Source organism: Lathyrus oleraceus, chromosome 1 (genome assembly GCF_024323335.1).
Source record: "Lathyrus oleraceus cultivar Zhongwan6 chromosome 1, CAAS_Psat_ZW6_1.0, whole genome shotgun sequence".
NCBI lineage: Eukaryota > Viridiplantae > Streptophyta > Magnoliopsida > Fabales > Fabaceae > Lathyrus > Lathyrus oleraceus.
In genome coordinates this window covers 117,013,227-117,038,537 of record NC_066579.1, presented here as the reverse complement: position 1 = coordinate 117,038,537, position 25,311 = coordinate 117,013,227, and the positions used below count along the sequence as shown (strand labels likewise).

Here is a 25,311-nt window from a genome sequence, read left to right as displayed (position 1 = left end):
GAAAAGCCCAGAATCATTATGTTATATAAGGAGATCAAGACCTCATTGGAATTTATGAATTCTCACTGAATATTTTAGAGTGCTAGGTTTATGTCTTGTATTACACGCTAATGCCAAATAGGATTAGCGTAGAATCTTTATGTACACCTCTATGTTTTATTAAATTGGCATATAAGGTTTGTCTAGTTAAGTTGTAAAATTTAACATTATTCATATTGTTGATTGAAGTTAGTCACTAGGGTTTAGTGATTGTTATCCGCTATCACATGTTGTGTAATATATAATAAAGTGAGTAGGTTCTCATATTTATGGGGATGCTCTAAATAGAAAGTCGTTCTGTAGTGTAAGGAAAATGCATTGAACAACATGTGCTTGTTGTATCTTGTAAGACTAATTATGCTAAGCTACTAATATTGAATTGTCCAGACGTAGGTGTTGTTTCACCGAACTGGGGGACCAGTTATTTATGTTTTTATTTTTTCAGCTCCATCAACTTGTTCAACTCATACTGTGATAATGTGTTGGTTCTGGTAAATCTTATTGAACATGTTGTCAAAGCATCGTGTTCTACATATGTCCCCTAAGAATAAAATTTCAATTGACATTAAAGCAGGAACCCTAGCCTGTTGGGTGAGCTCTAAGGAAGTTAAATTATGCTCAAATAAAGACGACGAAAGATGGAGGATTAGTCAACAAACCAACTGTCTTAAATGACACCAATTATGATCATTGGAAGGCAATGATGGTGGTATTTCTCAAATCCATGGCCAACAAAGCATGTAAAGCTGTGATAAGAGGATGGAAACATCCCATGAATGTATGTCTCGATTTAATTAGTCGTTTATATTATTTATTCTCAGTTTATTTAATTTTTTCATTTAATTATTATTTCATGTGATTTTGGGGTGGTTTGGCTAGTTAGTGGCAATTTTCAGGGAATTGTGCTAATTAATTAGTTTTTAGTGGAATTTAAGTAATTAATTAATTTGAAATTGGAAGGTTAGTAAGAGATGGGGTAAAAAGTGTAATTATAGGAATGTAGTGAGTTAGTGGAGAAAGCTTATGTTTTTGTTGAGCCATAATTGACTTATGAGAAATTTAATTAAGTTACTATATATTTTAAAAGAAATAGAAAAGTAAGAGTTTTGGGGAGTTTTGTTGTTAACGTGAAAAGAGAAGAGTTGGAGAGCTTTGGAATGGAGATAGGGCTTGAGGAAGGAGACCCCATAGAGATTGATTGCTTGTGCTATTGCTGAATTTACAAGATATGGGGACAACTCATCTAAGGATGTCTTAATCATAAAAGGGTAGAGAGGTTTCTCTTAACCTCCACTAGGTGTCTATATTCTATATTGTTGATGTTAATATGATAAATGTTAATAATATGATTATGTTTTTATGCAATGAATTGATTGAAATGCGTGATTGATATTGTGTAGTTTGTTGGTCATGTTAAATTGCTGATGAATTGAGTATTTATGTTGAAATTGAAGGATTTGTGTGTAATTATAAATATGATTTTTGATGATTAATTGATGGAATAAGATGTTAAACTGATGGAAAATAACATACTAATATATGGTGAATATGTGTGTATCAATATTGTGTTATATGGATGTTTTTGGAGTGGAATTTAGAGTTGTTGCGGTGGCAAAATTGCATTTTTGGTTTTGCAGGTCTAGACGGGTTGCCCTAGCAAGCTTCGCCCAACGAGCTATTGTGCTCACCTGGCGAGAATGACAACACAGAATTGTTGTTTTTATGTCGATTTGTCAGTCTGTTTTCTGATTCCAGCAACTATTGGTTGTGTTCTATGTGATAAACTGATATGTTTGAATAATGTATGGGTGTATGTTCGATGTGTGAATATACATGGTGAAATGCAAGTTTAAATATGTGAACTATTACATACTTGCTGAGGAATTGATGAGATGAGTAGTTCAGAGTGAGAACTACTGGTGATGTATTGAATACATGATTGCTTACAGTCAGATGTGGGATTGTATTCATTGTTATGTTGTTGTCATCACATGATTGCTTACAATCAGATGTGGAGATGTATTCAATGTTGTGGTGTATTCATTGTATTGTTATATGTCATGCATCATATGTTGTCGTTGTTGTGAAAAAGACGAGTGAAAGAGATGTTAGGGCTTTGTTTTAAGGTAGACAATTGTTATGTACTAAAGCGAGAGATAATTTTGCTTATATATAAATAAGTAACACCTTTCATCACGGTTGATAATACGATTCGTGATGAAATGATTGCACCTTACACCATGATTAATTATAAGAATCATTGTGATATACAAGGTCAAATACATTATGTCATGATAAATGGAAAATTGTTGGTGTTGGGATTCGAACCCTTTCACTCCAGGTACGTATTACTATAGTTGTTAACTATGACCGTAGTGAAACATCTTTTAGTAAATAAAAAAATATCCCAAAAAGAATTATTATCACAATTAACAAGAAGGCCGTTGTAAAATACATCTTAAAAAATGTCTATTTTATAGTAGTAAAAATTTAAATTGCAACGCTAAAATAGTAATTATTCAAAACAAGAGAGTCTTCAAAAAAGGAGAAGCATCTCCTTAAATAACAAAAGCGAGTAGAAAAGTCCAATATGATTTAATCTAAAACAAATTAACTCGAAAATGAAAAATTAAATCTTCTTTAATAACCTAACTCAAATCTTTTGATTAAATCATATCAAATAAAAGTATTCTTAATTTAGATATATGATTTAATAAAATCATATTCAATTTAATTCGAATTAAAAATCCATTTTTTTTGTGAAAATCTAGATAAACTAATACTGAATCAAACTTTGTAACCAGGTAATATATCAAAACAAGTCAAACAATCTTATTTAACAAGGTGCCTACAAAATTAGTTAGTCACTTATAATAACACTATAATTAAATCATTTTTATATTAAACTAATTTATAATATTTATTGTGTTAAGATTATCTCCTAAGGACAAATTGATATCTTGTTTTATATATATATACTTAGTTAATATATATAGATTATTTTTTAAGTCCCTGTTAAGAGAAATTTCTAAATTCATTTGTGCAAGGGATGTTGCCAAAAGAGAATAGTGAAATTTGAAGCTGACCTTCTCACCTTGTCGTCTTTCGTTTCCATCTTATCCATCAATACACTTTCTTGATAAGTTGTCGATAATATAGATAAGATTAATACTTAAAACTAGAAGAAAAAGATGGAGACAATGAATTATTATAGTTATTATGCATTTTATAACACAATAATACTTAATTCTATTATCATGATGACTCGTAATTTTTGATTAAATAGTAATTGATGATTTATATACATGCTATACCTATGTTTATATTATTATAAACATATCATAATCCACAAGAAACAAAAAAGCATGATTTTATTTTTATACATTTGGCCATGACCCTGTAAATTATATCATTAAACTTTATTCTTCTTGATCAAGGCATAAGCACTACTGTATATAGCCACAACGCTTGATAATACTGAAAGGATGATCATAAAAACTGATATAATCTTGTCTGATTTAGTTGCTATCTTGTGTTTATCACTGCAGTAAAAAAAATTATATTGAGTTAAGTAATTATCAACACAATAATAAAACAACAATTTTTTAATCTAAATATAATATCTTATTGATGAAACTCACCTGAGAGTGATTGCAGCTGGAAATATAAATCCTACACAAAGAGCAGTAGTTGCTCCAATGAATTGGAAAATATCCCAAATGCTAGGTATGAAGTTTGCTCCCAAGAACATAATGCCAACAAGAGAAAAAGTAATAGAGAAAAATCTAAAGCTATCATCTACCAAAAGCCTTGATGAAGAAGAAAACAAGAGTCCATCGATGTTGACCCGAATTGCGTAGAAGATTACTAGAAATATAAGCGTGAAATGCGTGGCATAGCTAGCCCGAACAACCTCATTGAGAATAAGACTGAACGGTATTCCAAGATCGGTATCGAAATTGGCAAGAACATCGTCGAATATTTCTTCACTAAATAGAAGGAATCCGAAGAAGCTTGTGAGTATGTACACCGAGGAGTATAGAACAATGGAAGCTCTCACAACTTCTTGCATCTGTTTCGAATCCTTTAATTCATTATTTATACTGTGAACTGCAAATATATCAGATACGTCAATTATTTAATAAATTAAAAAAAAATTGCACTTAAACTTTTATTTATATTTGACACCAAAGAAAATATTTATGACACTTGAAAATATTTCATACTTTTGCGGCAAATATAGTCGCTTAGAAGTACAGTAGCGCCTATATTTGTTTTCATTTACAAAATCCTTAGAATTATGATTTGGCACTTCAACTTATGTTAATCATTAGGCAGGATTATTTTAGTTTAAACAAGAGAGTTTAATTATTGATTACCAAAAATTATGTTTTATTTCCGGTGAAACACCAAAAATTATAAATAAAATGGCTATTTGAAGACTTATTTCTGTCTTTCAAGCAATTGACCTTGTTAAACTTATTGTAGCCAAATAAAGAGATGTCAAATCCAAATTTCAAAATTCATTCCCTACCCCTTTAATTCGCACAAACTCTGTCTCACAAAACACCCACATTCAAAATACCAAAAGCTCAAAATTTTCACAAAACACTTCTAACCCAAAATTTCGATCCACATCCTAAAGACCTAAACTACTATTATAAATCCTCTCACAAACTCAATTACAAGAGCGAAGTGTTTAAAGTCTTTGTTATAATTGTGAGGAAATTTTGTTCCTTAATAGAACCGTGTTTCTATTAGGTTTCTCTTACTTCTGGTTGAGGATGACACAAGTCCACATAATAATTGGTTGAGTTAAGTAATGCAGAAGAAATTGTAGAAATGTATCCTATTTATACTATTTATAACTCTTCTCTTGGGCTTCGATTGGTTAATTTCCCCTAAAAAAACTAAAATTCCAAAGCCTAATTGGAGGAATTCTTATGATGGTTCTTGTTGACACAAGCAACACTTATAATATATTGCAACCTCGCATTGCACAACACTTAAACCTAGATGTTACTCCAATTCCCAAATTTTCAGTCATCACTACTACGAATAACACATTTAACTACAATTGAGAAAGAGATATAATCATGGTTGATGAACCGTGGTAAAGTAATGTGTGGTTGTAAGTAGGTTACTTGTAACCACCGTTTACTGGCTGTCTTAAAAAAACAGTAGCGCATAATATACCAAAATGGTCATTTAAACCAACCGTAGTAAAAGGTTAAGGTTAGAGGTTTGATACCCAACACCTGAATGTATGGAGATTTTAATATATTTTGTGAGTGCAACTTTTCGTTTAGATATGTTTTGTATGATGTCAAAACTAGAAAATACGTTTATGCACATTGGACGATATCATCCAAGTCTAGTTGTGAATTTTAGTGTTCTTGCACTAGAAAGCATGTCAACATTGTCGGAAATGGTCTAGAAAAGATTTGTGTATCAAGATATTATGTTGTGCATGAAGAATTTCGTTTTGGGTGAAAAATAATCATTATAGTTCGAGACGTACGATTATAGGTCGACCTATAGGAGACCTTTTTAAACTACACGTTGACAGATAGAGTGTACAAAATTTTGCTATGGGTGGTTTCTCATATATTGCGGCCAAAGAATGACAGTTTTTTGAGAATTGACTTTGTTGGGAATCATTTGGTATACATTATTCTGCACAAAGTCAAAATTAATTGGCCTCGCTACTTTGTATCTCGTATGTTATCTATCAAAACATGCAACAAAGGCACATCATTCTGCTATCCCTCTATGATTGCTAAGTTTCTAAACTTTGACATTGGTTTGCCGAATCTCACGTTCAAATCTCCTAGTTCGTCTCAAGAATTTTCTCACCATACACTGATTAACATGAATTACTTTTGGGACGTAAATCGTCAGGTGTACTATCTACGCTTGAGTAAGCATGGCAGGAAGGTGTACAATTTTGACGATCATGTTGAGTGTGGTGATGATGCAGCTGAAGCTCACATGGACGATGAGCAACCTATATGAGTTCATCATGATGTTATTGAAGGAGATACCGTAATGCATGATGCTTCTCATGGAGATGATCATGATGTTGGCTTTGGTACTAGTTCTGCTGATACTGCCTCTATAATGATTATGCTTCAAAACATGTAGATGAGAAAAGATGAGAGATATGCAGAGGAGTAAAAATGGAGAGAGACCTTTTAAGATGCACAAATTGAGCAGTTCCGTCTGATGCAGCAACACATGTCTACTAAGGATTCCAACTTTGAGGCTTTTGCTTCATATGTGACAAAGTCTCTAGTGTCCTGACGGACTGATATGAATGCTAATCATGTTGTTGTTCTAACTAGGATTAATCACTTGATCTCAGTCCAAGAAGAAGGTTCATGTCATTATGAAAGGTTCTACCGAGAGATGCGTGACTTCTTGGATTCTCAATATCGCAATGAAGGACAAGGTTGGCATAGGGGAGAAAGATCTATTCCAAGAGTGCGTGGAAGAAGATAAAGTGATTCTTGAATGAAGTGTTGTGCATTTTTTTTGTTTATGTCTTTTGATCTCATGTGTCGCTATGCACTTTTTTTGAATCATGCTTTGAGTCAGTATGCATCTTTATTGTGTTTCTGGTTTATTTTTGCTTGTGGTTTATGTATTGACCAATATTACTTTACTATTTTGAATTTGAGACAATGATGATATTTTGGTTGTTATATTGAATGATTATGGCTATTATTTTATATGGTTGTATTTATATTCTTGTATGTTTTCATATTTGATGAATATATATGAGAGAACTTCTTATCTTCGCAATTGCCTATGTATTTTATATTGAATATTTGATACTGCTAATAATATACTTTGTCTCTTTTTGATGTTGTCAAAGGGGAAGAAATATATGAAGCTATTATGCACACATTCAGGGGGAGTTTTTCAAGAACAATAAATGCGTTATCTCAAGTTTTTCCATCATCAAAAGGGTGGAGTATATGAGTGAAACTTTCCTTTTAGATATGTTTTGTATGATTTTTAAACTAGGAAATAACGTTTATGTAAATTGGACGATATCATCCAAGTCTAGTTGTACATTTTAGTGTTCTTTCATTAAGAAACATGTCAATATTATTGGAAATGGTATGAAAAAGATTTGTGCATCGAGATATTATGTTGTGCATGCAGAATTTGGTTTTGGGGTGAAAAATATTCACTATAGGTCGACACATACGATTATAGGTCGACCTATAGGAGAGCTTTTAAACAACAGGTCGGCACATATAGTGTATAGGTCGACACTCATACGGCTTTATTAAAGCATGTAGGCTTTGTTCCATGTGCCGCCTTGTCAGGTCGACCTATAGGGAGCACATGACCTTTACAGGGCGACCTATGCTTCAAACAGGTCGACACATGACCTGTATAGGTCGACACATAGCTCGTATAGGTCGACCTATAGACTTAAAATCTTGAATTTTTGCATTCTTTTGCATTCCTTTTTGCCTTCAATCATTCATGCATATAAATAATTCATACATGCATCATCTCTAGCAAGGTTTCTAGAGTGAGTAAAACCTACATGAATTCAGGATTTCAAAGCATTAGCATCATCTTCAACTCCATCTATGGACACACACAGTCAAACTACACATAATCATTTTTTAATTGGGTGCCATCTATATTACAGTTGATAACGTCCAATTAGATTTGTTGTACCGAGAATATTAGGTTGGTGAAATTCTGGCGTAGTCAGAATTCAGATGTTCTACTCCAAGTCATGACATCTGATCCAACATTGTAACTAATACAGCAAGACAATTATACAAATTAAAACCCTGTACTCAAGCACGATTTCACAGTTGTCACGACATCTGCTACTGTATTACCTTGGAATGGAAGAACACCTAGTTCTGTCCTTCTTGTACAAAGACATAGCAGAGATCAAACACCACACTTACTTCTGTTGTGTTTGGACAGTTGTCAGCATGATATATCAATATTGATTTGCACATCACCTGTTACTGTATTCCAATTTGCTGGCTTAGTACTCGTGTTTCCTAAACAAAAAGTCAAACAAGGTAACCTAATCTCCACACATTAGGGAGCTGACAAATAGGTTATTTGTTAGGTTCATTAATTGTAGGTTAGTTGTTATTTTCCTGGATTTTAGCTCAGTTGTTGGATTCCTTAAATTAGCCTGAGAAAAATACTGAAACAGAAAAACTAATTATCCTACAATTTAGCACCAACTGTCAGGTGTGAATGTCACAACATTTAGTTTGACATTCAGAACATATACCTCATGTTGATTCTGTTATGTTCCTGAAAACAGACTGTGCTAACATTACTATAATGTGAAAGACTAATCAGTCTCTACTTCAGTATCAGTCTACACGTACAACTGTCAAGACTTCCAGTTTGACAGTTTCACTAGGATCCTTTGGCCAGGTCTGTTATCCTCTTAACTAAATACTGAACTGAGATCAAAACATTCTGATTGACATTCAAACAGAAGGCTATGTGTCAGGTCTGTTATTAACTTGATAAGCAGATTGAATTACAACCTGAGTTATGGCAGACAGGATTATAACACGCAGAAGGAAAACAAACACAGAAAATTGTTTACCCAGTTCGGTCCAACATGACCTACATCTGGGGGCTACCAAGCCAGGAAGAAGATCCACTATCAGCAGTATTAATTCAGAGTTAAACTCCTCCGTTTACAACTCTTCACTTAATCCCTACCCAATGCAATCTATACCTAGGAACTCCTAGATAGAAACCTCCAGTTTCCATTCCTATCACTACAAATACAATGTAATGTCAAAACAACTTGAACTTGCTTCACAGCTTCATTCAAGACCATAATCACTCTTGCCTACAGGCTTTGAGTTACACACACTCTCAGCTTTGACCACTGAGAAACACATGGTAACCTTCCCACAAGTTGGGAGGTTTACCTCACACACACCCCTAATTTTTCATTCTAAGAGGCTTACAAACACTAGGTTACAATATGCTATTTATAACCTAATCACCCAATTGGATTTGGGCCTTCAGAAATCACAGCAAACTTCTCCTTTGCTGTTACAAATACAGCAGAAACTTTCTGCTACAATCAAGGTCTTCAATCCTAAAATCTCTCCATATATATCTCCTTATTTTGAGCCTATATATATTCTGATTGAGTCTTTAAGACCTCCACATGGGAGTTAGGATATTCACCAAATATCCTTACTAATCCCAGCATATATACTGAATTAATTAATTCAGTTTTCTACACATGTGCGATGTCACAGACATGATGTCGTGACATCGTACATGACATGTTGGTCCAGATGTTGAACTTCTTCAACCCAACATATTAAAACAACAGAGATGATTACATTATTTGTTTTACAAAAATAATGCCAATCCTAAGGTATTAACAGTTGGGAACTTTGAGGGACTTAAATCATAAAACTAAGTTGGGGTTTTCCTTCAAGATCGATTAGGGTTTGAAGGTTTTGGATAAGATTGTGTAATTCAAATTCAATCGAGTGAAACCCTTGGGACAAAGGATGCCTTGCAAATGAGTAGCGTGAAACGCTGGATCGTGTTGGAAAACCTTTGGTCTCAACAAGTGTGCGCTTCAGATTAATTCAACTGGGTGAAATCCTTGGGACAAGGAGTGCCTTGCAAGGAAGTAGCAAGAACAGGTGAATCAAATCGGTATTGTTGGTTACAAGATCATGCGCTTGGGATTATTTCAATCGGGTGAAAGCCTTGGGACAAGGGGTGCCTTACAAGGAAGTAGCAACAATAGGTGAATTGAAGCGGCATGGTTTGTTACTTGATCAAGTTTGATCAAGGGTTTTGGAGGTGGTATACTCAATATCAAACTTAGGGTTTGTAGAGTTCGATTTATTCAACTCTTGTATACACACATTTTGCAAAGTAAGATTTATTATATCATCTCGATTCGAATTCGAATTGAGGCCAGACGTACTGTAGCGGGGTATTCGTTACCTTTAGATTTATTGACTAAATCAAAAGTAAATCATACAATTCGAGTCGCCACCGCACCTCTATTTATCCGAAGCAAAGGTTAGAAAGCGAACAAAACCTCGTAGTTCGGGGTAAAAATCTCAAAACTCATTTTGTTGTTTGAATGGATAAACCCATTGCCTACGTACCATCACAAAGGTAGGATCAAAACCTCGTAGTTCGGGGTAAAAATCTAAAATAAGTTGGTGAATTGATTGGTCAAAAGCCTTAAGGTCTTTTGTTATCAAAGGGAGAAAACTCAACCTAGACCACAATCCACCATGTGAGGAGAGCTTCAACATACTAGTGAGGGATCCACCCTATAATAAGTATGGAAGACTTATAGTCCAATCACTAAGGATAAGGTGAGGTTTACATCAACCACTATGATAACTAAAACCTAATAGCAAATGTTTATGAAAAGCTTTGGCAAAGGTGGCCATTGAAACCACAAAAACAAGCTTGAGTGAGTTGTATTTACCAATTAGAAGTATTCACAAAAATGAAGTCAAAGTTGACTTAAGATTCAATTCAAAATAAGTATTATGAAAAAAGTTTGAAAAGTCAAAGGCATATGGCCTAGGTTTCTAATTTTTGAAAACAATGTTAATGTTTGCACAAAATGAGTTTGGCTTGGGTTAGAGTGGAGAGAAGAAGAGAATGGTTAGTCCTAAACATGCAAAGATGAGAGAAGAGAGAAAACCCTTGGAGTTCCCTTTCTGGAGATCATAAAGATTATTCAAGATTCTCATTTCCTTTGGACTTAGCAATTAACTCAAGCAATCAAAAAAATATTCATTCAAGCTCCTAGGATCTCCAAATGGCTTGTCTCTTTCAACTTAGATGCTCATGACAATGGTCCTTCTACTTAGCTCAAGTTTTGAATCCCTGTCACACAAGAACAAACAATCAAAAGGTTCACAATGCAATAGAAAGAATGGACATGAGTGAGTTTAGAATAATGGGTCCTTTCAAGTCATTTTCAAGATCAAGCATTCTAAAGGCATGAGGCCTAGTTGCTCTTTAAACTCCATTAAGCATAGGTAAGGTCCTAATTCTAAGTCCTTTCTCCTTTTTGCATTGGTTCCCACAAACAAAAACAAAACAAGCACAAGGCAATAGTATATACACAATAATGTGCTCAAGTGAGCAAAAGGCAAATGGCATAAACATAAACATGAGCTCAAATGAGCAAAGGGAAAAAGACAATATGAATAAATGAGTAAGAAATTAAATTGCAAGAATTAAATGCTTGAATTAAAAGTTAGTAATTAGTAGTTAGTGTTAATGTGCTATAAGGCAATTTAGCGTTATGTTAAGCAATCGTAAGTGGACTAATGTAGTAGTCACACCTATCTGAGGCCGGTCAATAAAACTATATACAAATAAACACAAGTTAGAGATCATGACTAGTAAGCCAAGCTCCTACACCTTGCAATGCCAAAATAAAAGAAGAATGAGCTTGTATGGATTTTAGATTTTTTGCTTGACCAAGAAGCAACCTATCTTGGACACAAAGCAATTCACTTGATCTTTGATCAAGATGAATTTGATTTGGATCAAAGAAGGTTAAGCCTCTCATATGTCAAGGATAACCACAAATCATTAACTCATTGGTCAAAAGAAAAAGAAAAAGATGAAGATGGAAATTCAAATGACATAACCAAAACACATTGATCAAACATGAATGGAATCAATATCAATCAATGGTAAACAGAAGTAAAATGAAGTTTAAAAGTCAAGAAAGGTCAAACATATTTTTGGTATTTTTTGGAATTAAAATAATGCATAAAATAAAATGAATCAAATAAAGGTCAAACTTCAAATCCAATTCAAATCAACTTGGATAACTCCAATTGGATCATCATAAGTCTAACAAGGTCAAACAAGGTTTGTTAAATTTTCTCATCATTTTTTGAAAACAGAAACTAATTTTAAACAATTAAAAATGAAGAAAAATAACATAATTGGACTAAAATCTCAAATAAATCTCAAATCAATCAAGAAATTAATGAGAATATTTTTCATAGACTTATCATTATCCAAAGATGTTAAGAAAATATTTTTGGCATTTTTGAATATCAAATGGTATTTTAAATGAATTAAAAACAATCATAAATGAAATAATTCACAAAAAATATTAAATGGAATCACAAAAATAATTAAAAATCATTTTATGAAACTAGACTTTAAGAGAAAATTGTTGCAATTGGTCCCATATTTGTGTGATTCCAAATAAAGAAGTTATAAATTTTTGAAAATAAATGGATTAAAAGAAATTAAAACAGAAATTAAGAAATTGGAAAAAACCACAGGCGTCTGATCAGAGCTCATTAATTGATGTGGCTGATCAGAAGGCCCTCAAGCGCGCGCTTACCATGTACATGAGTCAAGCGCATGGTACCATGATTTAAATGAAGTCAAACAAAGAAACAGCCAAGATTAGATCTGGAGATCATCATCCAACAACCAAGGTTTGAACGCGTGGGGAAGGTGGTGGAAACCACTATCTTCTCCGGTGAGAAGGCTCGGTCTGGCCACCAGTTGCAGGTTTTACAACCTCAACTATAACACGCGATCTATACACCAAATGAAAGCTGGGGTGATGTACATCACCCCTGTGACCTTAGTTTTTGCTCAAGATTCTTATGGAAGAAGAAATTTGAGGTTGAAAAACTAGGTGTTCAATCTGAAGTTCACCAATTCACAAAATTAAAGCCACCATTGGCTTGCCTCTCACATGAGGACTTCAGAAATGCAAACCAACACAAGCAATGCACAATATTCAGAGAGACTCGAAGCAAAACAGTTATGGTATAAACCTTTGTAGAGCAGCTTTCAAGAGCACAATTCAACCAATCCTTTGCTTGCAGCTTGATCTGGATGCTTGGTATGAGATCTAGGCTTAGGAATTAATGATGATAATCAACTGATGTTGTTGAAAATCACACTTGAAAATGAAAAGTGAAAATGCAAATTCCTTTGGTGAGAGGTTGGGGAATCAACTCAGCAGAGATTCAGGTGCCTTCGGGTTGAGTTTCAAGTGAGGTAATGCCTTCAATATATAGCCACAGCTGATGCAAAGAGGTGGAAAACTCGTGTGCATGTGAATTGGGTCCTCCATGCATGGGCCTGTACAGATGCATGTGAGGCCCAAAATCAATTGGTTTTGCACGCTGAACTCAAATGAAGCAAGTTTGGACGTGCAAATGGCAAGACAATGGATTGTGCATGAAGATTTAACATAAAATGCGTAATTGATCATAATTGTTCTCCTCTTCGAAAATCCCATTTGGAAAATCCAAACATAAGCATGTGGGTAATGGTTGGAAAGGTCTTGACATAAGGAACAAAAACTATGTTGAACAAAAATCCATTTGCAGTGTGGAAATTTATTAAAACAGGCCATGAAGTTCAAGGTACAAAACATGTATTTGGAAAATTTTCCAAAATGGACCAACTTCAAGCCCTTCTGTTTCAATGATGCAAGCCTCAAATGAAAAAACCTTCAACATCAAAGTTGTAGATCTTTTCACGAAAATCAATTTGGACTTAACGTTTGCATCATTTGGATTTTTTATGAGAAAGTTATGGGCACTTGAAGTTGGACTTTTTTACATTTCAATGGATTTGGTCCAAAGTGACCTATAATGTTTTGTATTATCACATGTGTTTCTTTTAGGATTATGAAAATTTGTCCAACATAACATTTGAATTAGACATCTTAAACTTTCCAATGCACTTGGTCTCACCTAAAAATCATAAAAAATGAAGGAGTTAGGTCCTTGGGAAGTTGACCCAAAATTAGGGTTTCAGTCAAAATGACCTATAATGTTTTGAAATTAATGATGGTCTTCCAAGTTTCAAATGAAATTTTGATGAACATGAAAGTTGTGCATATGGTTCTTAAGAACATGTTTTCTCTTGAGATCATCTTCATTTGACAAACACATCAAAAGTTAGTTCTCAGTGGATTTCAAAATAGTCAGATGAATGAATGATTGAGGATACTCACATAGGCTCATATATGCATAAAATGATGAATGAAAGAACTTCCCTTGATTGAATTTGATCATAGGTTGAGGTTGCTTCATGAGCAAGGCACAGTCAATGCACAATTGAATTAGGGTTTCCTTGGGAAACAATCCTCAAGCCCTTTGGTTTATCTTGATCAAATTGACAAATTAAGATACTTGGGAGACATATATGATGATTGAGAGCTTTGGGAACCATTGTCATGCTTGCTTTCATCTTCATTTGGCCACTTCATTAAGCATAGGGGCCTCCTAGGAGCCTTGGATCACATGAATGCTTAAGCTTCAAAACAAAAGATGTTAGTGACATATTTTTGTGCTTTTGGTTAGTAAACAAAATAAGAAAAGCAATAATATACAATTCAAGCATGCTTGGTGGTTTCAAACCAACTCACACAAGTCCCAACCCTAGGGTTAAGGAGCCAAAATGCTATGATCCTTGAGGCAAATGCAATGAGCAATGATATGATGCCATGAGGGATCTTAGGGTCAAAATTAGGGTCTTACAGATGTCCCTATTTGAGGTCATTCTAGCCGGAGATATGAAGGTTAAAATCTACGTCTCGTCGAGGTAGAATGGGCTTAAATAATAACAAAGAGACGAATTTTGGTCCCTAAGAGACCTCATGATGCAAATGTATGCATGCAAAAATTAATACTCTGTGGGGATATGTCTCCACAAAGAAAAAAGAAATCAGGAGAAACTGAAAATCCATAGGAGTAATACACTCACTAGGGAGACAGAGACTCTGGGGGGAATAAGGGTAAAAATGCGTGAGCAGGTCACGACTTAAAAATTGCTGGGAGACACGAAGGGATTCCATGAAAATAAATCAATGGAAAGAATCGAGCTGACGCAAAGATGAATGTATTGGGGAATATGCCAATACAGCAAAACTATCCACAAAGGATACTTTGGATGAAAATCCGGACTCGGATGGGAAATATCCACTAAGGGATTCAACTGAGAAAGAACAATGAGATATTACCGGTTACTGGGTAATAAACTCAAAGAGACATGTGATCAAAACACCGGTATAAGGATGAGAGAGCAACATGCTCAGGGAGAAAGAATATCTAAGACCGGTATAAGGGTGAGAGATATCAATCATCCAAAACATATGAGGAAGACCTAAAAGGTATATTTCAACTCAGGAAAGATCTGACTCCACAAGGGACAAAAAAGTCATAATAGGGAGCAGTAGGAAGGAACACCAGGGATACCGTTACTGGGCATATAATAGGTGATCAACCAGGCGTAAATTGGGGAATATTTCCAAAATACTCATCATCCGAAAGGAGGGCTGAAAAAGCAAACTCGATTACAGGATGGACATTCGATTCCATAAGGAAATACGAATCTTACTCAACTGGGGAAGAAAAAGACTTCGACTGAAGAGCGCGTGAGATATATTATCTATTACCGTCAGAATGTTGATAACATACTCGCGTGGAAGATTATCCACAACCAGTTACTGGGTTAATGAAGGATAAATCGACCGAAAAGAAAGGACATCGGGATACCGGATACTGGGTATAAAATGATGACCAATCCAAAGGAGAAACGATCATTACCAAACAAGGGTAAATGAAAGATGACTCGCTGGGAATACATTGACAAAAGCAATGATCCGGGAGATATATCACCGGTTACTGGGTGAGATACTAAAAAATGAAGGAATATCAATATCGAATATTGGATAAAGATAACCAACAAAGAGGGGATTACATCTACCGGTTACTGGGTAGAAAACCACAGAAGAGAACACCTGTCGTCGGTTAGGACGAACAAAATCAGGGATTAACTCTGCAAGGGGATGAAATGGGGTTTATAACTACCGGTTACTGGGTAGAAAACCACATAAGAGAATACCCGTCGTCGGTTAGGACGAACAAAATAAATTATTAACTCTGCAATGGGATGAAATGGGGTTTACAACTACCGGTTACTGGGTAGCAAACCATAGAAATAGGACTTACAACTACCGGTTACTGGGTAGAAGGCCACAACATCCACTGGGGAGAGAATGAACAACTACTATTTACTGAGCAATTAGTCACCTGAACCACAGGGAACTTGCAGGGGAAATAACAAGAAGGGGTCAATCTATGAACAAACTAGAGAGACACAATGAAACAAGACTCAACCCAATGAGGATATAACTCAGGGGAGTAATTCCATCCCAATACATGTTTTGGGAGGAAACTTAAATAATAATCATCCACGAGGACATAACTCAGTGGGAAATATAGAAGGAAAGGTAGACACTTTATGCCTACAGGGCTAACTCTAGATGGAGAGATCAGACACAAACATTTGCTTGGGGAAATATGTATCACCAAATAGCAGGAGATAACAAGCAAAGGTATATGGCAAAAGGTGCTACATGAATATCTGAATGCTATGATTATGCATGTATATGCATGGTTTATGTATGATAAATGCTGACAAACAGACATATCTAACACAAACAGGTCCAAGAATCTATGGACAGACATCCGGTACAACATCTCAAAAGAGAAACACCAGGCCCACAGGAGAAAATCCAATCTGGTGGGGTGCCGCAAATACCAGGAAACACCAATCACCGCTGAGGATCAAACAGAGTCGCTGTCGGGGACCAAGACTACTGTTAGAGGAACAAGCAGGGTTGTCGGGGATCAGAGACCGCTGTTGGGGGTCAGCCCAAGCCACAAATGCCAAAAGCTGGGAATCTACCAACAACACGTAGAGATATGGATAAGATCAGTCATAGAAGAACTCTACTGGGGATCTTATTAGGGGGTGATGTGGAATTCTATGGGGAACAACCACCAAATAGAAGCACATCATCAAGCATTCACTTCTAACCACTGAAGGAACATCTCTGCTGAGGAGACAGGACCAATCACTCCGCTGGGGAAGGAAACAACACATCTTCCTTGAAGTTCCTACGCCAAATTAGGATCAGATAAAGTCTCAGCTGGGGAAGCTACAGAGTCATCAACAGGGATTTGCTGCTGAACAGACAAAAGATCCGATGTAGAGGAAACTCTATCGGAGGCTCAACACGGATAGGATCCATCATAGAAGAAACTCTACTGGGGAACTTATCAAGGAAAGATATGAAACTCTGTGGGGACACAACCGCTAAACAGAAGTTCCAAAAATCAACATATTTCCTTATATCTGCTGGAGAACATCTCTGCTAGGATGAGAGAGAACAACTGCTCCACTAGGGAAGGAAATACACATCTTCAACACCAGCTCTGCTAATAAGGAGGAAAACAAATATAAGGCTCTGATCAGGCAGCTCCACTAGGGAAAGACTGAAGGCGATCATATTGGAGATAATCTGCTGGCGACCCAAACTGGGGGAAGTCTGATGTGAGCAACCCTACCGAGGACAAGTGCTAAGCAAACTTGCTGGGGGAAAAATGTATGTGAATCCGCCGGGGATAAGCTACAAACCAACCTGCTGAGAATTTCCACTCATGTTGGGAGTTCCTGCTCAATCTGCGGGAGTATTTCCAATTTCCTCGAAAAGATAGCATATAAATTTTTATCAATCTATAAGGGATTTTAGATCAACCCACACAAGGGATGACAACCATATATTTGATAAAACACAGATGCTAGACTCAGACTCACTAGGGATCTGAGGATGTTAGAGGTATACATCTCTAAGCAAATCAGGACCAAAATTCTAGACTCTCTGGGGAATTTGGTGATGTATCACCTCTCTCTGCGCTCGTTGAGGAGACAACCTGAAAGGTGATGAAGAGGATACAAATATGCTAGGAATATGAACAAATGTCTTACCCTTTTGGAGATCATACTATCCTCGGGAGAGCACTGAAGACGTTCCAATTATCCCTTCAGTCATTGTGAATGTTCACTTTGTTTAAAAACAGTTTATAAAAGCTTTATTTATTTAAAACAACGATATTTATCAATTAAAACATGCAAACATTTGTTAAACAGAAACAAATAAGAGTGCAAAGAATTGGATAAAGGCTCAAATTTATTTGATGAAATGGTAGTCCACAAATGACAAGACTCCATGGATCTTTACAAATTTGAAATTTGTGATATATATTGGAAAAAGGCTACATTGAACATAATGACCATTTCTCCACCAACTCTGAATCCAATGTATTCGAAGCTTCAATTGGCGATGACTGAGCGAGAATCTTTGACAGATGACAGTTGTAGAACAAAGTCTTATCAGGATGCAGTTACTTGACAGATCCCGAATTTTTGCCTAGATTTCCCCAAGGTGAGGTACTCAATCTAGCGGGATATATATATTCATTTTTTTATATGTCTCTAACTTTTGCCTGGATCGCCCTTTCGGGTTTTCAATCCACCGAGACGCTCATTTTTGCCTAAGTCGCCCTTTCGGGTTTTCAACTTAGCGAGCTATTCTGTTTTTATTTTAGGCGAAGTATTTCTTGACTGCATCTGAATTCACAGGACGAGTGAAATCCTCCCCATCCATAGTTGTAAGTATCAAAGCACCGCCTGAAAAGGCTCTCTTAACAACGTATGGACCTTCATAGTTTGGAGTCCACTTGCCCCTTGAATCGGGCGTGAAAGACAAAACTTTCTTGAGCACGAGGTCACCTTCTCGGAACACACGAGGCTTGACCTTCTTATCAAAGGCTTTCTTCATCCTTTGCTGATACAACTGACCATGGCACATGGTAGTCAATCTCTTCTCTTCAATCAAATTCAGTTGGTCATAACGACTCTGAACCCATTCAGCCTCGGTCAACTTGGCTTCCATCAAGACTCTCATTGATGGGATCTCAACCTCCACGGGGAGAACGGCCTCCATGCCATACACAAGAGAGAAAGGGGTTGCCCCTGTTGAAGTGCGGACACATTTGCATATGATGCCGCTTCAACCCACTTGGTGAAGTAATCAATTGCTACGAGAATAAAACGATGCCCGTTGGACGCCTTTGGCTCTATCATGCCAATCATGTCAATTCCCCACATAGAGAAAGGCCATGGTGATGAAATCACATTCAGAAGTGTGGGAGGAATATGAATCTTATCCGCATAAATCTGACACTTGTGGCATTTCTTCACATATTTGCAGCAGTCAGACTCCATTGTCAACCAATAGTAGCCTGCTCTCAACATCTTCTTTGCCATGGCATGTCCATTGGAATGAGTACCAAATGAACCCTCATGGACTTCAGTCATCAATAGGTCTGCTTCGTGTCTATCCACGCATCTGAGCAAAACCATGTCAAAATTCCTCTTATAAAGCACATCACCATTGAGGTAGAAACTTCTTGATAATCTCCTCAAAGTCTTCTTATCTTTAACAGATTCCCCAGGAGGGTAAATCTGACTCTGAAGAAAACACTTGATGTCATAATACCATGGCTTATCATCTTTCACTTCTTCAACTGCAAATACATGAGCTGGTCTATCCAAGCACATCACAGTGATATTGGGGACTTCATTCTAGAATTTCACCACAATCATAGAAGCAAGTGTAGCAAGAGAATCTGCCATCCGATTCTCATATTGAGGAATGTGATGGAAGTTCACCTCAGTAAAGAAAGTGGAAATCCTCCTCGCATAATCTCTGTATGGGATGAGGCCAGGCTGATTCGTCTCCCATTCACCCTTAATCTGATTAACAACAAGGGCCGAATCACCATAAACATCAAGATGTTTGATCCTAAGATCAATATACTCTTCTAAACCCATAATACAGGCCTCATACTCCGCCATATTATTCGGGCATTTGAAAGTTAGCCTTGCTATAAAAGGAAAATGTGTGCCCTGAGGAGTAATAATCACTGCCCCAATACCATTTCCATATTGATTTACAGCGCCATCGAACACCATGCGCCATCGGGAACCAGGCTATGGCCCTTCATCGAGCGTAGGCTCATCGCAATCTTTCATTTTCAAATACAGAATCTCCTCATCTGGGAAGTCGTACTGAACAGACTGATAATCCTTAATTGGTTGATGTGCCAAGTGGTCAGCCAAGATACTACCTTTAATGGCTTTCTGAGCTCGATACTCAATATCATACTCAGACAATAGCATATGCCAACGGACAATCCTCCCATTTAAAGCAGGCTTCTCAAAGATATACTTGATTGGATCCATTTTGGATATCAATCAAGTCGTATGATTTAACATATACTGGCGTAAGCGCTTAGCAGCCCAAGCCAAAGCACAACATGTCTTCTCAAGCATTGAGTATCGAGACTCATAATCAGTGAACTTCTTACTCAGATAGTATATAGCATATTCTGTCTTACCTGATTCATCTTGCTGACCCAATACACAACCCATAGAGTCTTCAAGAACTGTCAAGTACATAATCAAGGGTCTCCCTTCAACAGGCGGAGATAGAATCGGAGGCTCAGACAAATACTCTTTGATACTGTCAAAGGCCTTCTGGCAATCCTCGGTCCAATCATGACGCTGATCTTTCTGGAGGAGCTTGAATATTGGCACACATGTGGCAGTCATGTGGGATATAAATCTCGAAATGTAATTCAAGCGGCCAAGAAAACCTCAGACTTGCTTCTCAGTTTTGGGCGCAGGCATCTCTTGTATTGCTTTGACCTTGGCAGGATCAACTTCAATACCTCTTTCACTGACAATAAAGCCCAATAACTTGCCGGAACAGACTCCAAATGTACACTTGTTAGGATTCAGACGAAGCTTATACTTCCTCAAACGCTGAAAAAGCTTCAACAAGTGCTCTACATGTTCAACTTCCGTTCTCGACTTCGCAATCATATCATCAACATACACTTCAATCTCCTTATGCATCATATTATGAAACAAGGTAGTCATAGCTCGTTGATACGTGGCTCCGGCATTCTTCAAACCGAATGGCATCACTCGATAACAGAATGTTCCCCAAGGTGTGATGAATGTTGTCTTCTCCATATCCTCGGGTGCCATTTTAATCTGGTTATAACCAGAAAATCCGTCCATAAATGAGAAGACATTGAATTTAGCTGTATTATCTACCAACATATCAATGTGTGGTAGAGGAAAATCATCTTTCGGACTAGCTTTATTCAAGTCTCTATAGTCCACACACATTCGGACTTTTCCGTCTTTCTTGGGCACGGGCACAATATTGGCCACCCATTGAGGATATGTAGAAGTCACCAGAAACCCCACATCAATTTGCTTTTGAACTTCCTCTTTAATCTTCACTGCCATATTAGGATGAGTTCTTCTGAGCTTCTGCTTCACAGGCACACACTTAGGCTTCAAAGGCAGGAAATGTTGCACGATATCAGTATCTAGACCAGGCATGTCTTCATATGACCAGCAAAGACGTCGACGTATTCTCGTAGCAACTCAATCAATCCCTTCTTAACAGACTCTTCAAGGAGTGCCCCAATCTTCACCTCACGAACACAATCTTCAGACCCCAAGTTGACTGTTTCCAGATTCTCAAGATGCGGCTGAATGATCTTCTCTTCGTGCTCAAGCAGACGGGTAATCTCGTCAGGAATCTCTTCAACATCATCTTCCTCGGCCTCAAATACAGGAAATTCAAAGTTGGGAGATGGTGTTGGATCATTATGTTCAATGGGTTTGATCAACCTGCATAATGATTTTGGATATAAAAAAGATTTTAGAATTCAAACAAGGCAAATAATTATGCAGATGAAAAGATTGATTTTATTCTTCTTCTTTTTTTAGGTTTTTTTGTGATCACCAATTTCATGGAAAAAAGAAAAAAGTGAAAATAATTTGGAAAAACAAACATTTAACATGTAATTATTGAATGAATAACATTGTATTAATGTGCCAACAATGTCATCACTTCTCCTTTTGGCATGGGAGAAGGGTTTTTAAACAAAATGAACATATTACGTGGACTTATGGACAACTATTGGAACATCAACAACGACCCAATTATTGCAGACTCCTCCAGGGATGACAAAGTTGCCAGAATCTTCCTCTGCATCATCTTCCACTATAGCAGCAGCCTCTTGGTCTTCGACCGTGTGGATGAAATCACCACTCTGGAACAAGCCGCGCTCATTGAAAGTGCCTGAAGAGTACCCTATGCCAGCCCGGGATTTATTGTCTTCTAGCTTAATCATTTGTCCTAAACTAGTAGTTACGTCATGCTAATGGCCAACTTCGCATCATTGTAGGATGCAAATGAAGAAGATTCTTTTCTTACAGGCTCAACAATAGATAAGGCTTGGAACGGCGTCCCAACCTCATCCTCAGCATCTATGTAAGAAAAGGAAGACAAATGGCTTACCAAGAGAGCCTTCTCTCCCCCTACCACCACCAACTTCTTGTTCTTGACGAACTTCAACTTCTGGTGTAGGGTGGATGTCACGGCGCCTGCCTCGTGAATCCATGGTCTGCCAAGCAAGCAGCTATATGATGGGTGGATATCCATGACCTGGAAAGTGATCTGGAAATCACTAGGTCCTATCTTGATTGGGAGCTCAACCTCGCCAATCACAGTTTTCCTGGATCCATCAAAAGCCTTGACTACCACTCCACTCTGCCTCATGGGAGGCCCCTGGTAAGAAAGTTTTGCCAGAGTGGATTTTAGCAACACATTTAGCGATGATCCTGTGTCTACCAGCATATTAGACAAGGCATCATCCTTGCAGTTCATGGAAATGTGTAGGGCCAAATTGTGTCTTTTCCCTCCTCGGGAAGATCAGCATCGCAGTAGCTCAAATTGTTACAAGCAGTGATGTTTGCAACAATGCTATCAAACTATTCAATTGTGACATCGTGATCCACGTATGCCACGTCCAACACCCTCTACAAAGCTTCACGGTGTGACTCTGAATTCATCAACAAAGGCAATACAGATATCTTTGATGGAGTTTGAAGCAACTGATCGACAACATTATACTCGCTCCTCTTGATGAGCCTCAACATCTCATCACAATCCTCTTTCAACATGCCATTCTGGCCAACAGGGACAGGAGCTTTAGCAACAACGGCAGGTCTATCAACAACAAGTGCCAAATTCGGAGAAGAAGAAGAAGTCCCCATAGGACTGGCAGAATTATCAACAACATTAGTTCTTCTCTTCAACACGTCTTCATGGGGTTTCAGCGGCACCGAAAAAACACGACCACTGCGGGTCACACCACTGACGTCAGATATGCTTGTAACAGAAGTGGAGGGCAAAGGCACCTCCTTCCCATCTTCCAACGCAACCGCGTTATATCTATAGGGAGCAACTCTATCTGAAGAGTACGGGACAGGGTCCGTTGGCTTGATAATGAGAGATAGAGAGGCCTTCTTCTGGCTACCATCATATCTGACAACAACAGGTTCGGGTATTCTGAATACAAGGGCTATAACATTAACTTCATCCTCATCACGATTCTAAAGTATCTCGATCACACCCTAATCCAGCATCTCTTGGATGTCTTTTCTGACTTGGCGACATCCCCTCTTATTGACAGTGCACACACGACATCTGTCATGGTCATGCTCATAGTGACTGTATCCACATAACAGTCTATGCATCTCGACTAACGATTTTCTGATATGGCTAACATACCGGACCTTGTACTTGCCAGGGCAACCCTGAACCATATTAACAGTAGATTTCCCATGCTCGGGCAATGGGTTCTTCTTAACATTTGGACCTACGTCCTCGAAAAACAATATCCCAATTCTAACAAGGTCTTAAACCTTGGTCTTTAGAGGATAACAGTTCTCCACGTCATGTCCGGGAGCACCGGAGTGATAAACACAATGAAGCTCGGACTTGTACCACCACTGAGGATTGGTCGGCACAGCAGGTGGGTCACGTAGAGTAATCAGCTTGCGGTCTATCAACGAAGGATAGGGCTCTGCATAGGTCATTGGAATTGGATCAAAAGTGACCCTCTTCCTATCATAGCTGGTGCTGGTATTGTTGTTGTTTCGAGGCTGGTAGGCCTGCTGTGGCGGACGATGCTGTTGTTGTTGATATTATTGATGTTGTTGTTGCTGATGCTGATAATGTTGATTTTCCCTGAAGGCAGGCGCTATATGAGCCACCTGGTGCTGGTTACTGGCAGAGCACACAGACTTCCTATTCACAGAGGGTCTTCTTTGCTTAATATGGGAAGACACGGCATGTGTCTCTCCCTCTTTCTTCTTTGCAAAAGCCCCATAGCTCTTTTCAGAAGAACCTTCATCTCTGGTCAGTCGTCCTTCCCTGACTCCTTCCTCTAGTCGCATCCCCATATTCACCATCTCGGTGAAGTCCGAGGGAGCACTAGCAATCATCCTCTCATAGTAGAATGAACTCAAGGTCTTCAGAAAGATCTTGGTCATTTCCTTCTCTTCGAGCGGGGGCACAATCTGTACAGCCAATTCACGCCACCTCTGGGTGTACTCCTTGAACGTTTCCTTCTCCTTCTGAGACATAGCCCTCAGTTGGTCCCTATCGGGAGCCATATCAACATTGTACTTGTACTGCTTGACGAAAGCTTCGCCAAGGTCGTTGAAGGAGAGGATGTTCGCACTATCCATACCCATATACCATCTTAATGCAGCATCGGACAGACTGTCCTGGAAATAGTGGATGAGGAGTTGATCGTTGTCAGTCTGAGTTGACATCTTGCGTGCGTACATCACAAGATGGCTGAGCGGGCAAGTGTTTCCTTTGTACTTTTCAAAGTCAGGCACTTTGAACTTGATAGGAATCTTGACATTTGGCACGAGGCACAGCTCAGCAGCAGATTTACCGAAGAGGTCCTTCCCTCTTAGAGTCTTCAGTTCCTTGCGCATCTCAAGGAATTGATCATTCATAGAATCCATTTTTTCATAGACATCTGGGCCCTCAGATGACTCAGAATGATAAATGGTGTTGTCAAATCTTGGTAAAGTGTGCACAACGGGAGGTGGAACGGCAAGGACCAGGCTAGATGTCGCCAGAGAATAAAAGGTCGGAGCGAGACCCTCTGGCACAAAATTAGTGGGCATCCCCCAGGGAAACCCGGATGGCATAGCAGACGGAGCAAAATGAGCAGTGGCGGCTGGCACAGTAGAGGAAGCTACCTCTGAAATGACCGTCCTCTGGGGAGGAGTTGCAGGCGTTGGAGAAGACTGACTTTGGGCGGCCAGGAATGACTCCATCAGGGCAGTCAACCTAGCCACTTCCTCCTTAAGTTCTCTGTTCTCTTGCTCTAGGTGATCCATTAGCTTTGAAGAATTGGCTCTGATGTAGTACTGGTGCGTCATCTTGTCTTCAAAATAAAT

The 25,311-nt window shown here is 37.8% G+C and overlaps 1 protein-coding gene across 1 annotated transcript; it reads right to left on the bottom strand.

Annotated features, from left to right (window-relative positions):
• Positions 1 to 3,236: 3,236 nt before the first annotated feature.
• LOC127094825 (amino acid transporter AVT6A) lies at positions 3,237 to 23,789 on the bottom strand. The gene is made up of 5 exons (XM_051033603.1): positions 23,775 to 23,789; positions 23,621 to 23,646; positions 23,022 to 23,398; positions 3,681 to 4,149; positions 3,237 to 3,581 (listed from the first exon to the last, which is right to left on the bottom strand). The coding sequence occupies exons 1-5, from the start codon at positions 23,787 to 23,789 to the stop codon at positions 3,452 to 3,454; spliced, it is 1,017 nt and encodes a 338-aa protein (XP_050889560.1). The 3' UTR covers positions 3,237 to 3,451.
• Positions 23,790 to 25,311: the final 1,522 nt, after the last annotated feature.

Coding starts and splice junctions, on each gene's coding strand:
- LOC127094825 (XM_051033603.1), bottom strand. Junction 4,150..23,021: donor TAAAGCTCCTGTCCCTGTTG/GCCAGAATGGCA, acceptor ATATATTTGCAG/TTCACAGTATAAATAATGAA. Junction 3,582..3,680: donor CCAGCTGCAATCACTCTCAG/GTGAGTTTCATC, acceptor TTTTTACTGCAG/TGATAAACACAAGATAGCAA.